Here is a 13,946-nt window from a genome sequence, read left to right on the forward strand (position 1 = left end):
ACTGGGTTTACATGCAAAGGGACGAACATGCAAAGGCGCGCACATCAGGCGTCGGCGTGTTGTCACTGGAGTACCGACTCCGAAACACAGTAATGGCTTTCTGTTACTGGTCACTGGTGCCATACAATACCGCCACAGTCTGAATGATAATAAGGCGACTAATATGGCTCTGAACTCCACGTCGCTTAGGCATACTCTAAGCACATACAACTAAAAGATGAACAATTGTCAGCAATTAAGAAACAGATGGGTCTTTAGGCCAGATTAGAAGGCAGTCTAGGAAAGAGGTCATGTGAGGTGAAGGGGAAGAGAGTTCAATAACACAGCAGCAGAGTGTTTGAAGGATCTGGAACCAAATGTCTTCAACTTGTAGGGAGGTACGGAAAGGGGGATTTTGTCAGCTGAACAAAGGTTTCTGGGGGGTTGATGCACTGCTGTTAGAGTTTGAACATGTGGGGGTTGGGGGTTGGGGGTTGGGGGTTGGGGTTGGGGTTGGGGTGGGGGTGTGGGTTGGGGTGGGGTGTGTGTGTGTGTGGGGGGATATTGTTACCGTTGAAACTCTTCAAGACTGTTAGTCCCTCTCACAACACACAAACACCAGCGTGAATCTGAATCCGCCTGAGAATGTTACATGCCATTATTCCCATTTCCCCACTCCGTACGTTGTCTTTAATGTGGCGATCAGTCAAACATGGGATTTCCCGAGGCCTGCACTCAGATGAGTTGAGTTAAGTCAGATCTCCCCGGCAGTATGTGGTTGTCGGTTCTGTTTGTCTTCGATCCCATACAGCCTAGGAGAGACGACCCTGTCGGGTGTTCTGTGTCTGGCTCTGCTTGATCGAGTCGATAGTGGAAGTTTTATGCTTAATGGAATCTCTTCCACAATCTGTTGACCTGCGGACTATAACACAGTATATTTGGTGACGGCGCTAAACTGACTGTGGTTCTAAGACACCCGTCATGTTGCGTATGCTTTATTGTTAATTTCGCACCAAACAATAGTTTGGTTTGCAGTTGGTTGTTTTCACATTTTAGTAATTTAAAAGCTTTTTGATCCGAAATGTACCAGTACTCATTCAATGGATCTACGATGGACGGCCGACTTGAGGGCGATATTTTGGACTTCAGCTGTCACGATGTAGTCATGTATTGCACGGAAAGGTGTTTTCGATTGCAAGCTCTGTCGGTACTGAGGAGTTTTGTAAATAATAATGAATATCCTAAACAGTACTGTATTCTTATATACAAGTGCATGTTTCTCAAAAAGCGTTCCCACTCACTGCATCTTGCTGTTCACACGTGTACGGCATTCACACGTGTACCAGGATGATTTCTCCTCTAAATACGGAAATAGATAAATGACATACAATCACATTACTCTGGTGTGCATAAACAAATGTCCTCTACACACATGTATATGATTGCTACTTCCTTACAGATAGTCGATCGTGTGTGCCAAATAAACCATTCCCTTCCATACCTGGACATGGTGGGCTGTTCCCGCGCGTACATAGTTCACCGTGTCAACGCATCCGTCTGCATAACTGATTGTTTCCATTCACATGTGTAGATAGTCGATCGTATCCATTCACACGTGCTCATAGTCGATCGTTTCCATTTACATGTGCAGATAGCTATGTATATAGTCGATCGTTTCCATTCACATGTGCAGATAGTAGATCGTTTCCATACACATGTGCAGATAGTCGATCGTTTCCGATTCACATGTGCAGATAGTAGATCGTTTCCATACACATGTGCAGATAGTCGATCGTTTCCATTCACATGTGCAGATAGTCGATCGTTTCCATACACATGTGCAGATAGTCGATCGTTTCCATACACATGTGCAGATAGTCGATCGTTTCCATACACATGTGCAGATAGTCGATCGTTTCCGTTCACATGTGCAGATAGTCGATCGTTTCCATACACATGTGCAGATAGTCGATCGTTTCCATTCACATGTGCAGATAGTCGATCGTTTCCATACACATGTGCAGATAGTCGATCGTTTGTATTCATACGTGTTTCCTTTCAAAAGTGAACATGATTGATTGTTACCATTCACATGTTTGTATGGTTGGTATATTGTTCCTTTATCCAGTAAATATGTGTACATGATTGTTGAATCCAGTAAATATGTGTACATGATTGTTGAATCCAGTAAATATGTGTACATGATAGTTGAATCAAGTAAATATGTGTACATGATTGTTGAATCCAGTAAATATGTGTACATGATTGTTGAATCAAGTAAATATGTGTACATGATTGTTGAATCCAGTAAATATGTGTACATGATAGTTGAATCCAGTAAATATGTGTACATGATAGTTGAATCAAGTAAATATGTGTACATGATAGTTGAATCCAGTAAATATGTGTACATGATAGTTGAATCCAGTAAATATGTGTACATGATAGTTGAATCAAGTAAATATGTGTACATGATATTGAATCAAGTAAATATGTGTACATGATTGTTGAATCAAGTAAATATGTGTACATGATAGTTGAATCCAGTAAATGACATGATAGTTGAATCCAGTAAATATGTGTACATGATAATCAAGTAAATATGTGTACATGATGAATCCAGTAAATATGTGTACATGATAGTTGAATCCAGTAAATATGTGTACATGATTGTTGAATCCAGTAAATATGTGTACATGATAGTTGAATCCAGTAAATATGTGTACATGATTGTTGAATCCAGTAAATATGTGTACATTGATCCAGTTGAATCCAGTAAATATGTGTACATGATAGTTGAATCAAGTAAATATGTGTACATGATAGTTGAATCCAGTAAATATGTGTACATGATTGTTGAATCAAGTGTGTACATGATTGTTGAATCCAGTAAATATGTGTACATGATTATTGAATCCAGTAAATATGTGTACATGATTGTTGAATCCAGTAAATATGTGTACATGATTGTTGAATGAATCATGAGTAAAAATATGTGTACATGATTGTTGAATCAGTAAATATGTGTACATGATTGTTGAATCCAGTAAATATGTGTACATGATTGTTGAATCCAGTAAATATGTGTACATGATTGTTGAATCCAGTAAATATGTGTACATGATAGTTGAATCCAGTAAATATGTGTACATGATGAATCAAGTTGAATGTGTACATGATAGTTGAATCCAGTAAATATGTGTACATGATTGTTGAATCAAGTAAATATGTGTACATGATTATTGAATCCAGTAAATATGTGTACATGATTGTTGAATCCAGTAAATATGTGTACATGATAGTTGAATCAGTAAATATGTGTACATGATTGTTGAATCAGTAAATATGTGAACATGATTGTTGAATCCAGTAAATATGTGTATGATAGTTGAATCCAGTAAATATGTGTACATGATAGTTGAATCAAGTAAATATGTGTATGATATGTATATGTGTACATTGATTTATTGTGTACATGATTGTTGAATATGTATGCATGTATATGTGTACATTATGTTTTATTGCACGTCAGTGTGTACATGATGGTGGCACTTTGATAATACACGATGCTGTTGCGGATGCGTCGTCTACATTGGGGGCGGTGAGGTAGCCTGGTGGTTAAAACGTCCGCTGGTCACGCGGAAAACCCGGGTTCGAATCCTCACATGGGCACAATGTTTGAAGCCCATTCCTGGTGTCCCCCGTCGTGATATTGCTGGAATATTGCTAAAAGCGGCGTAAAACCATACTCACTCACTCACTCGTCTACATTGCGGTGTGTTGTTCCGTGTTGTAGATTTGGACGGACCTGCTGCTGACATGGGACCCCACCCTGCACGACAACATCACCAGTGTCAGGGTACCGTCAGACAAAATATGGCTTCCAGACATCTACCTGTACAATTTGTAAGTACCCAGTTCATGATTATCTTCCGATTATCATAGGAAATTTCTAGTAATACTAAAACCGAATTCGTTAACGATTCCGGCTATATCGTGAACATTTCTTGATAATCACGTTGGTCTATAGGGACAACGCCAAGTGTTCTTGAAGAGCAATAGTGCTCCACGGTGGAAATTACACATGAGTAAATATAGCCTCGCATGGCTGCTTAAGCGCCGTATGAAGCAATCAACATGTAGTAAAGTGCCCGGTGCGTTCGTAGACTGCCTACTGAAGTTTAGGGCTTTATGTTTGCACCAGTCAACTAGATACAGACCACCTTCTTCTTGTACAAAATGAATTGCAGCGTCAAAACAATGATACATTTTTTCAATTCCACCGCGGCACGTTCTGAGCCAGCTGTGCTTATTGTTCTGTCAATCGTTTACTTCAGAAAAAGTCAGAAAGTGAAAGATCAACTAAACAACTGCACTAAAGATCTAATCATATTATGGAGAAAAGGAATCACTTTTCGAGTCAATACTTTAAATGGTTTTCGATCTGATTCCACGTGTTTCAATGACAACGAAGTAGGCCATGGACAGCGTCTTCTAGCTGCGACTATGAATCAACACGGTGGAGAACATAGCTGATATTTATGCAGCAGTATAACAGAGTTGAGCAGCTAACTGATCAGGTAGAGATGCTGCTGCTGCTGCTGCCGGCGTCGTGCCATCTGATGCTTAGGGCGTCCCAAGGGCGTGATCCAAGTAACTCTTCAAATATACGACGTAACAGAATCTGATGTCCCGTGTTATTGTATCAACATCATGGCATATTTCGGAAATGGAATTTGTCAGTTATCATTTTCTTTCGTTAAAGCTTAACACCCACTTTTCTTTTTTTATTTCTTACATTAGCCGCCTTTGAGTAAAAAACGTCATGCTTCAAAGATTAGCAAATGAATCACCGTGCATCCACTTCCCCAAGATGACATGGATGCTGTGGTGTGTGATGTAAAGATCAAATCATCGTTGACATCCACGTGTTGCTTGCTGCACACTGAATCAAGATTACACATGAATTCGTTGCTTTTTAAAAATTTGTATCTTTTTGTCAAGGCACACTGTGCTAATCTGTGTGGCAGTTAATTACGAAAATGAATGATGGATGTTTATAGTACCTACCTAATACTACATGGAGTCATGAGTACTCTTGCCATCTTGTTTAATCTTTTAAAAAGCTAAAGATCTGTAAATATTTTATACTATATATACAACGTGTAATGTTGAGAGTGTTTATTGATATGTTTTATGTAAAATGTCGTACAATTCCAATGAAAAGGCAATTAAAGCATGCCTGTATCATCCGAAACAGAACTGCAAATTCCCTTTCCAGTTGTGTAGCAGTTTAATGGATCAACAGTTTATTGGATTAGAATTCAAACTTATTTTGAACCTAAATAACAAGTGGTATTTCGTTAGGTGTTACACGCCTTTCTCATTTATACACTGTCGTGAAATGTCAAGGCTGTTTTCTCCTATTATTATTGCCACGTCGAGAACGTAGTGTTTACCTGCATTTGATTTTTTTAGTTTGTACACATACATAGCTACCAGCAAGAACAGTTGTTTAAGGATACAAATATCATAAAACATCTTTATGTATTCAGATTTATATGTCAGTGTATAGTGTATGATAGGTATCGGTGAATATAGATGGCTGCGGCGCTTTGATATTGATTCCAAAAGATTTATGCTACCCAATTTAAATTAAGTCATTTCCGAAAGCATTAATACTCTAATGTTAATCAAAATGTGTTGATGTTTGCTTAATGTTTCTTGAATAACTTCCGTCCAACACGCATCTATAATAAAGACTATTGATGGCGGTGTTAAAAACGATTGTCAAATGAAGAAAATCTTGAAAGTCTTCCTTACTTTGATGTTGACTGATTGATCAGTTTATATCTCCACTGATCGCTGACCTACTACCCCGCTAGGCGCTGCAGTGTGACGCGTCATGCCACGTTCGGTGAACCCTATTTCGTGGTTTGATTTGGGGAGCGTGTGACTCGCAATGATCTAATGAGGGGGCAACGAGGAGAGCATCTTAAGAACGACCAATATATTTCCATTTGGGTGTAGATGCATTAAGATAATAAGGTAATTGCGAGAGTGGTGGCACAATCGGTTAGCCAATCAAACCAGCCAGAGACAGCTTGATGGTGAAATATATCTGTCTTTGTAGATGAGATGGGATGAAATGTTCTACAGTGAATGATGCGCTTATAATCACGGTGCTGGTCAGGAATTTACTGCTTTGTCACCTGATGCTGCATTGATACAACCGCTGTGTGTCAGGCTCGCTATAAAACTGAATACGTGTCGTAGTACCTGCTACTACGTGTATATTCGTCCCTTAATCGGTAATTGAATACTAGGTTAAACTGAAAGCATAGTTGACACACCGACTGGTCAAAAAACATAATCTGTAGACTGATTGTTGAAAACAACATAGTCGGTAGCTACACTAGTTTAATCATCATGGTCATAGAATAATTGATTGTTTATCCATTGTAATCGGTGGGTTGACTGCTAATTAAAAATATTCTGTAACTGGTGTGGTAGTTTACACATTACAATTAATAAGCTGACAGAAAGTAAAGAAGCGCAGATTTATACATATAATGTTACATACATACATGGCATTAGATTTATGTTTCAGCGCTGACGACCGTCTTCGAGAACAACGAGAGGCTCTGGTGGTGGTTCAGCACAATGGGGAACTCCTGTGGATGCCACAAGCTATTCTCAACAGTTCCTGTTCTTTTGATACTCTGTTATTCCCCTTTGACTCGCAAAAGTGTTCCTTGAAGTTCGGTTCTTGGACCTATCACGGACAGAAGGTTGATTTGGACTTTGTGGCAGGTCAGAGCGCGATGGACGTGAGCGACTTCATGCCGAGTAACGAGTGGGACCTCATTGACAACTATGGCGCGCGGAATGTCAAGTTCTACACTTGCTGTCCAGAGCCGTACCCAGACCTGTTGTTTACACTTAAAATACGCCGGAGAGTAGCATTCTATACATTTATCCTCATCCTGCCCTGTGCCCTGCTGTCCCTCCTGACTCTCGTCATCTTCTGGGTGCCGCCTGAATCTCCGGCCAAGCTTCAGCTGGGTAGGTCATCTTACACTGTACATCGTGCTCCACTTCGTATCTTAACTCGTATGTCTTGCTCAGCTGTTTAGATCATCGTGTAACCGTGTTTAACTGTGTAGATCATCTCGAAACATTGTTCATAGATCACATTGTAACAGTGTTCGTATATCATCTCATAACAGTGTTCAGCTGTGTAGATCATCTCATAACAGTGTTCAGTTATGTAGATCATCTCATAACAGTGTTCAGCTATGTAAATCATCTCATAACAGCGTTAAGCTATGCAGATCACCTTCTAACAGTGCTCAGCTGCGAAGATCTTCTCGTAGCAGTGTTCACTTGTGTAGATCATCTTGTAACGGGTGTTCATTTATGTAGATCATGTTCTAACAGTGCTCAGTTGTGTAGAGAATCTCGTAACAGTCTTTCTAGATCACCTTCTGACAGTGTTCTCAGATCATCCCGTAACAGTGTTTAACTGTGAAGATCTTCTCAAAACGTGTGTAACTGAGACACTCGATCGGTATGCCGACATGGGATTGCCTGATCTATGCGTTTGCAAAGCAATCGTACTTTTCAACTAATTATATGCCGTCTTGTATATTTGTGTGGTGTTCAGCTCCGTAGTCTGATACATGATTCTGTCTGTGATTTACTTTACTGTTCATCCAAAGCAGAAATTCTGCAGAGTATAAAATATCTTATTTTGCTTATTATCGTAGCAGGTATCGTATCGTACACAGTACACTCATGACAACTGTAACTAACTCCATCTTATCAAGATTGTTCCCTATATGCATCTGCACACACGCATGTTTTAAACACAGTAACTGGTAGCCCATGGTCAGTGGCACTGAGAGATGGACACATCCTCGTACAGTAGGGTACTTCAGTTTCCTGAATCAATGGACGTGATGTCGGATTTGCTACTCGCCTGTTGTATTTTGTTTGAACACACCCCCTGTTGCCGGGACTAGACACAGTTAAACTTGTGCGGCCTGTGCAACCTTTAGCTCCTACTTCTACTACTACTACTATTACTACTACTACTATTACTACTACTACTACTACTACTACTACTACTACTACTACTACTACTACTACTACTACTACTACTACTACTACTACTACTACTACTACTACTACTACTACTACTACTACTACTACTACTACTACTACTACTACTAACTACTACTACTATTACTACTACTACTACTACTACTACTACTACTACTACTACTACTACTACTACTACTACTACTACTACTACTACTACTACTACTACTACTTACTACTACTATTACTACTACTACTACTACTACTACTACTACTACTACTACTACTACTACTACTACTACTACTACTACTACAACTACTACTACAACTACTACTACTACTACTACTACTACTACTTCTACTACTACTATTACTACTACTACTACTACTACTACTACTACTACTACTACTACTACTACTACTACTACATCATTCATATAGCGCCTAGTATCCATCTGACTAGTTGCTCACCTGTCGCTGTAATCAGAATCTGATTATTATTACCCCGAATAACCCAAGGTGACATGACTTTCTCCAACCGGGTACCCATTTTCTGCTTGGGTGATTCACTTTCTCCAATTTTTGAGCAACTGCTACTTGCCTAAGGTGAGACCACTACTACTACTAATCTTGCTACTGCTGCTGATACTACTGTTACTACTACTACTATTCACTACTACTACTACTATTCACTTCTATTCATTACTGCTACTATGACCACCACCACCACCACCACTACTACTACTACTACTACTACTACTACTACTACTACTACTACTACTACTACTACTACTACTACTACTACTACTACTACTTGGTAGACTGTTGAAAGGCACATGATTCTGTACCTCCCACTGAAAAAGGGGCGACTACCTGTTTTGCTCAAAACTCAAAGCTCAACTCAGTTGGAGATGTGTATGTTAGGTTGGTTACAGATGCGTCAAATTTGGAAAATGGTCTTTACATATCTACCATTAAATCTGTTCAAAGCGTTACTGGGCCCGTTCACGTGGTAACCTTGATCAAACAACCGTCGAACAAGAGGTTTAACGCGCTCTTTGGATTCTTCTTCAGAAAGAACATATTCAGCGGTACCTCACCGATGGAATGACCTTAATTCCTTACACTTAGCTTTAGCGAGAGGAATAGCTATACTTTCTTATTAGTGCAGGTATAGTTATTGATTCTTACACGTAACAACAAAAAGAATACTTTCGCTCCCTATATTTAAAGGGGATTCGACCTTGGGCAGACAACGCACAGTCTCGTTGATTCAAGTCATACAACACCCACTTTGTCTGTCTTCTTAATCTTATGTTGCCGATCAATCAAGCAGTCAGTGATAACCCTGACTGAACAGGGGCAACGTCTCAATTTCACGCATGGTCTGCTTTACAACTTATTGACCAAGATCAGCGGGGATGTCCGTGATCAGTAGTTCACCATACATTCTAATCCTTGTCTGTACATCTTTATACCTACCACGATGTATATGAATGTGTGTACATCCTTACACATACCATGGGATATGTGAATGTATGTTCTTCCTTCTGGATACCATGACGTATGTAAATGTACGTATACCCGTATACCTGCCATGACGTATGTAAATGTACGTATACCTGCCATGACGTATGTAAATGTACGTATACCCGTATACCTGCCATGATGTATGTAATGTGTACGTACCTGCCATGACGTATGTAGATGTACGTATACCCGTATACCTGCCATGATGTATGTAAATGTACGTATACCCGTATACCTGCCATGACGTATGTAAATGTACGTATACCCGTATACCTCCCATGATGTATGTAAATGTACGTATACCTGCCATGACGTATGTAGATGTACGTATACCCGTATACCTGCCATGATGTATGTAATGTACGTATACCCGTATACCTGCCATGATGTATGTAATGTACGTATACCCGTATACCTGCCATGATGTATGTAATGTACGTATACCCGTATACCTGCCATGATGTATGTAATGTACGTATACCCGTATACCTGCCATGATGTATGTAAATGTACGTACATCCTTATACATGCCATGATGTATGCGAATGTACGTAATCCTTATACATGCATAAGCTATGTGATTGTACGTACATCCTTACACCTGCCATGACCTATCTGAATGTACGTAAATCCCTATGTCTACCATGAGGTATGTGAATGCACGTACATACGTATACCCCCCATGATGTATGTGAAAGTACGTACGTCCTTATACCTGCCATTAGATATGTGAATGTACGTACATCCCTATTATTCACACCATTAGCTATGTGAATGTACGTACATCCCTATTATTCACACCATTAGCTTATGTGAATGTACGAACTGCCTTGTACAGCCATGACCTATGTGAATGCCCGTATAAGCTGCCACCTGTCATGACCTATGTGAATGGCTGTATCTCCGTATATCCACCATAAGCTGTGTAAATATCCTTGTACCTGCCACGACCATGACCTATGTGAATGTATGTACTTCCTTGTACTCGGAGCTGTAGACAGTATATACATTCTCAGACGTCTATTTAATCATTGCCTTCGTGAAAGGATATTGTGCCTTAGATATATGATACAAGACTATTTGTTTTGTTGAGATTGTTTATACATTATTGCACTTAATCTCGAGTTCTGTGAATGAACATCGATCGTTATACGTCTTCCTGGAGAATGTGAATGGTTTTACCATTACTCATTAAGAGACACTAAGCTCAAGCGTGTGATGCTATTTGCCGGCATGTAACACAGACGCTGTAATAAATGCGAGTAATATGGAAACCTCTGTGTAATTAGCCTATCATTAAAATTCTGGATTGTCTTTATCATAAAATGTGAACAGGTGTCAAAGGTTGTTTTGAAAAGAAGATTATTTCAAGTCTGACCCGTGAAGATCCGGGTTAGAATTGGTCTTCAGTAACCCAGGCTTCTCGTAAGAAGCGACTAACGGGATCGGGTGGTCAGGCTCGCTGACTTGGTTGACACATGTCATCGTATGCCAGTTGCTTAGATCGATGCTCATGCTGTTGATCACTGGATTGTTAAGCCAAGATTCGATCATGTACAGACCGCCGCCATATAGTTGGAATAGTGCTGAGTATGGTGTTAAACAAACAAACATTTCCAATCTGCCACTTTGTCCAGGCTTAGTCCCATATTGCTCTGAAATACATGGATGGTTGTGATTCTATATACGGAAGCCTGTATAATCTGACATTCTCTATCCACTTGGAAATGTTTCACTGATGTTTAATGTATGACGTTGATAGAGAACCATCCAGGAAATAGCAAAACACGAGTGAAGGATATCAAATACACAGCCATGAAATTTAAGTACCACGCTGTAAACTAAGTCGGTTGATGCATAGATGGCAATCGATGGTTGTACAATAACTAGTCTTAGCTGTAGAATACAGGCAAAGAGATATTAGTTCCGTACTACAGCCCATGGAGATGACATCGTAGCATCCCAATACGCAATATGCTACAGAGTAACTTTGCTCATTTCCCCTTGTTGCCCGTGGATGCGTGGTTCCAATATCTGACTAACGTCTACATCGACAATCAATCAATTATCATGCATCGCGCATACTGGGGAATTTGTCCTAATTTGGGCCATATTATTTGTATCACGGCTCGGGTAATATTTCATTCTATTCGTGTCTCGGAGAAGCGAAAACGATTGCAACCGACTCCTGTTCTACCGTGAAATGATCTATATCCAGTCATTATGAACATGGGGGAAAGTCTGTCACCGCGGTGCAGTGTGCAATAGTGTAGAAGTGTTGTTGTGTTAATGTAAGGACTACTTCGGTACCTGGACAGGCGAATTGCAAAAAAAACCAATAATGCATTGTTTCGTCAGCTCATAGAAATGGATGTAAAAGAAATTGCTTTATGTGTATTTATATTTAGTTAGATACAGTGTGAAATAGCTATAGAGATTCAGTAGGTGCTGGCTTATCGACTCCTGCCCCGAGTGACTCCTTCATATGGCAACTGAATTTATACCTCGATGATGTTCATAAAAGCGACGAGAAGTCCAGGCAGGACGTTTATGAGGCATGGATGTCTATAGAGAGTCACACTGATTTTGACTGGTGATAACTTGTTCATCGTGATACGCACTGTTTCTTGGAGCATTAAAACAACATATGTGTGTTTTTGTTATATACAAATGCTGCAGCGAATCACCACATTTATCCCCGATCCAGAAGAAACTAAGAAATTTCCGCTCCGACAATGGTTGTTTTCTTATCCGAGTATGATTTGACGCTCAATATACACGTTCGCGGACTTTTTTACAGACCGAGGTAGTAGAGACAGGCTTAGTGCAGAGGGGCGTAATGCAGCGGGGCGTAATGCAGAGGGGCGTTGTGCAGCGGGGCGTAGTGTAGAGGGGCGTAGTGTAGAGGGGCGTAGTGCAGAGGGGCGTAATGTAGAGGGGCGTAGTGTAGAGGGGCGTACTGCAGAGGGGCGTAGTGTAGAGGGGAGTAGTGTAGAGGGGCGTAGTGTAGAGGGGCGTAGTGTAGAGGGGCGTAGTGCAGAGGGGCGTAGTGTAGAGGTGCGTAGTGTAGAGGGGCGTAGTGTAGAGGGGCGTAGTGCAGAGGGGCGTAGTGTAGAGGTGCGTAGTGTTGAGGTGCGTAGTGGAGAGGTGCGTAGTGTAGAGGAGCGCAGTGTAGACGGGAGTAGTGTAGAGGGGCGTTGTGCAGAGGGGCGTAATGCAGAGGGGCGTAGTGTTAGGGGCGTAGTGTAAAGGTGCGTAGTGTAGAGGGGCGTAGTGTAGAGGGGCGTAGTGCAGAGGGGAGTAGTGTAGAGGAGCACAGTGTAGGCGGGAGTAGTGTAGAGGGGCGTAGTGTAGAGGGGCGTAGTGTAGAGGGGCGTAGTGCAGAGGGGCGAAGTGTAGAGGAGCGCAGTGTAGACGGGAGTAGTGCAGAGGAGCGTACTGCAGAGGGGCGTAGTGTAGAGGGGCGTAGTGTAGAGGGGCGTAGTGTAGACGGGAGTAGTGTAGAGGAGCGTACTGCAGAGGGGCGTAGTGCAGAGGGCGTAGTGTAGAGGGAGCGTACAGCAGAGGGAGCACAGTGTGGGCAGGAGTAGTGTAGAGGGGCGTAGTGTAGAGGGGCGCAGTGTAGACAGGGAGAAGTGTAGGGGCGTAGTGTGGGGGGGCGCAGTGTAGACGGGAGGGTGTAGAGGGGCGTAGTGTGGGGGCGTAGTGCAGAGGGGCGTAGTGTGGAGGGCGCAGTGTAGACGGGGTAGTGTGTAGAGGGGCGTGGTGCAGTGGGCGTAGTGTGAGGGCGTACAGCAGAGGAGCGCAGTGTGGACAGGAGTAGTGTAGGGGCGTAGTGTAGGGGGCGTTGTGCAGAGGGGCGTAGTGTAGAGGCGCAGTGTAGACAGGAGTGGTGTAGAGGGGCGTAGTGTAGAGGGGCGTAGTGCAGAGGGGCGTAGTGTAGAGGAGCGCAGTGTAGACGGGAGTAGTGTAGAGGGGCGTAATGCAGAGGGGCGTAGTGTAGAGGGGCGTAGTGTAGAGGGGCGTAGTGTAGAGGAGCGCAGTGTAGACGGGAGTAGTTTAGAGGGGCGTAGTGTAGAGGGCGTTGTGCAGAGGGGCGTGCGTAGGGTGCAGTGGGCCGTAGTGCAGAGGAGCGTACAGCAGAGGAGCGCAGTGTAGACGGGAGAAGTGTAGAGGGGCGTAGTGTAGAGGGGCGTAGTGCAGAGGGGCGTAGTGTAGAGGAGCGCAGTGTAGACGGGAGTAGTGTAGAGGGGCGTAATGCAGAGGGGCGCAGTGTAGAGGGGCGTAGTGTAGAGGAGCGCAGTGTAGACGGGAGTAGTTTAGAGGGGCGTAGT

The 13,946-nt window shown here is 42.1% G+C and overlaps 1 protein-coding gene across 1 annotated transcript in view; it reads left to right on the forward strand.

Annotated features, from left to right (window-relative positions):
- Nucleotides 1-13,946, forward strand: part of LOC124290240 (neuronal acetylcholine receptor subunit alpha-2-like) — a 54,274-nt gene that overhangs the window by 23,995 nt on the left and 16,333 nt on the right. Inside the window, exons 3-4 of the mRNA XM_046726954.1 lie at nt 3,776-3,885; nt 6,590-7,044. Coding sequence (XP_046582910.1) covers nt 3,776-3,885; nt 6,590-7,044 — 565 coding nt within the window. The remainder of the gene's footprint in view (nt 1-3,775; nt 3,886-6,589; nt 7,045-13,946) is intronic.

Source organism: Haliotis rubra, unplaced genomic scaffold, assembly GCF_003918875.1.
Source record: "Haliotis rubra isolate DU_JTF1 unplaced genomic scaffold, ASM391887v1 Scf46, whole genome shotgun sequence".
NCBI classification, from domain to species: Eukaryota; Metazoa; Mollusca; class Gastropoda; order Lepetellida; family Haliotidae; genus Haliotis; species Haliotis rubra.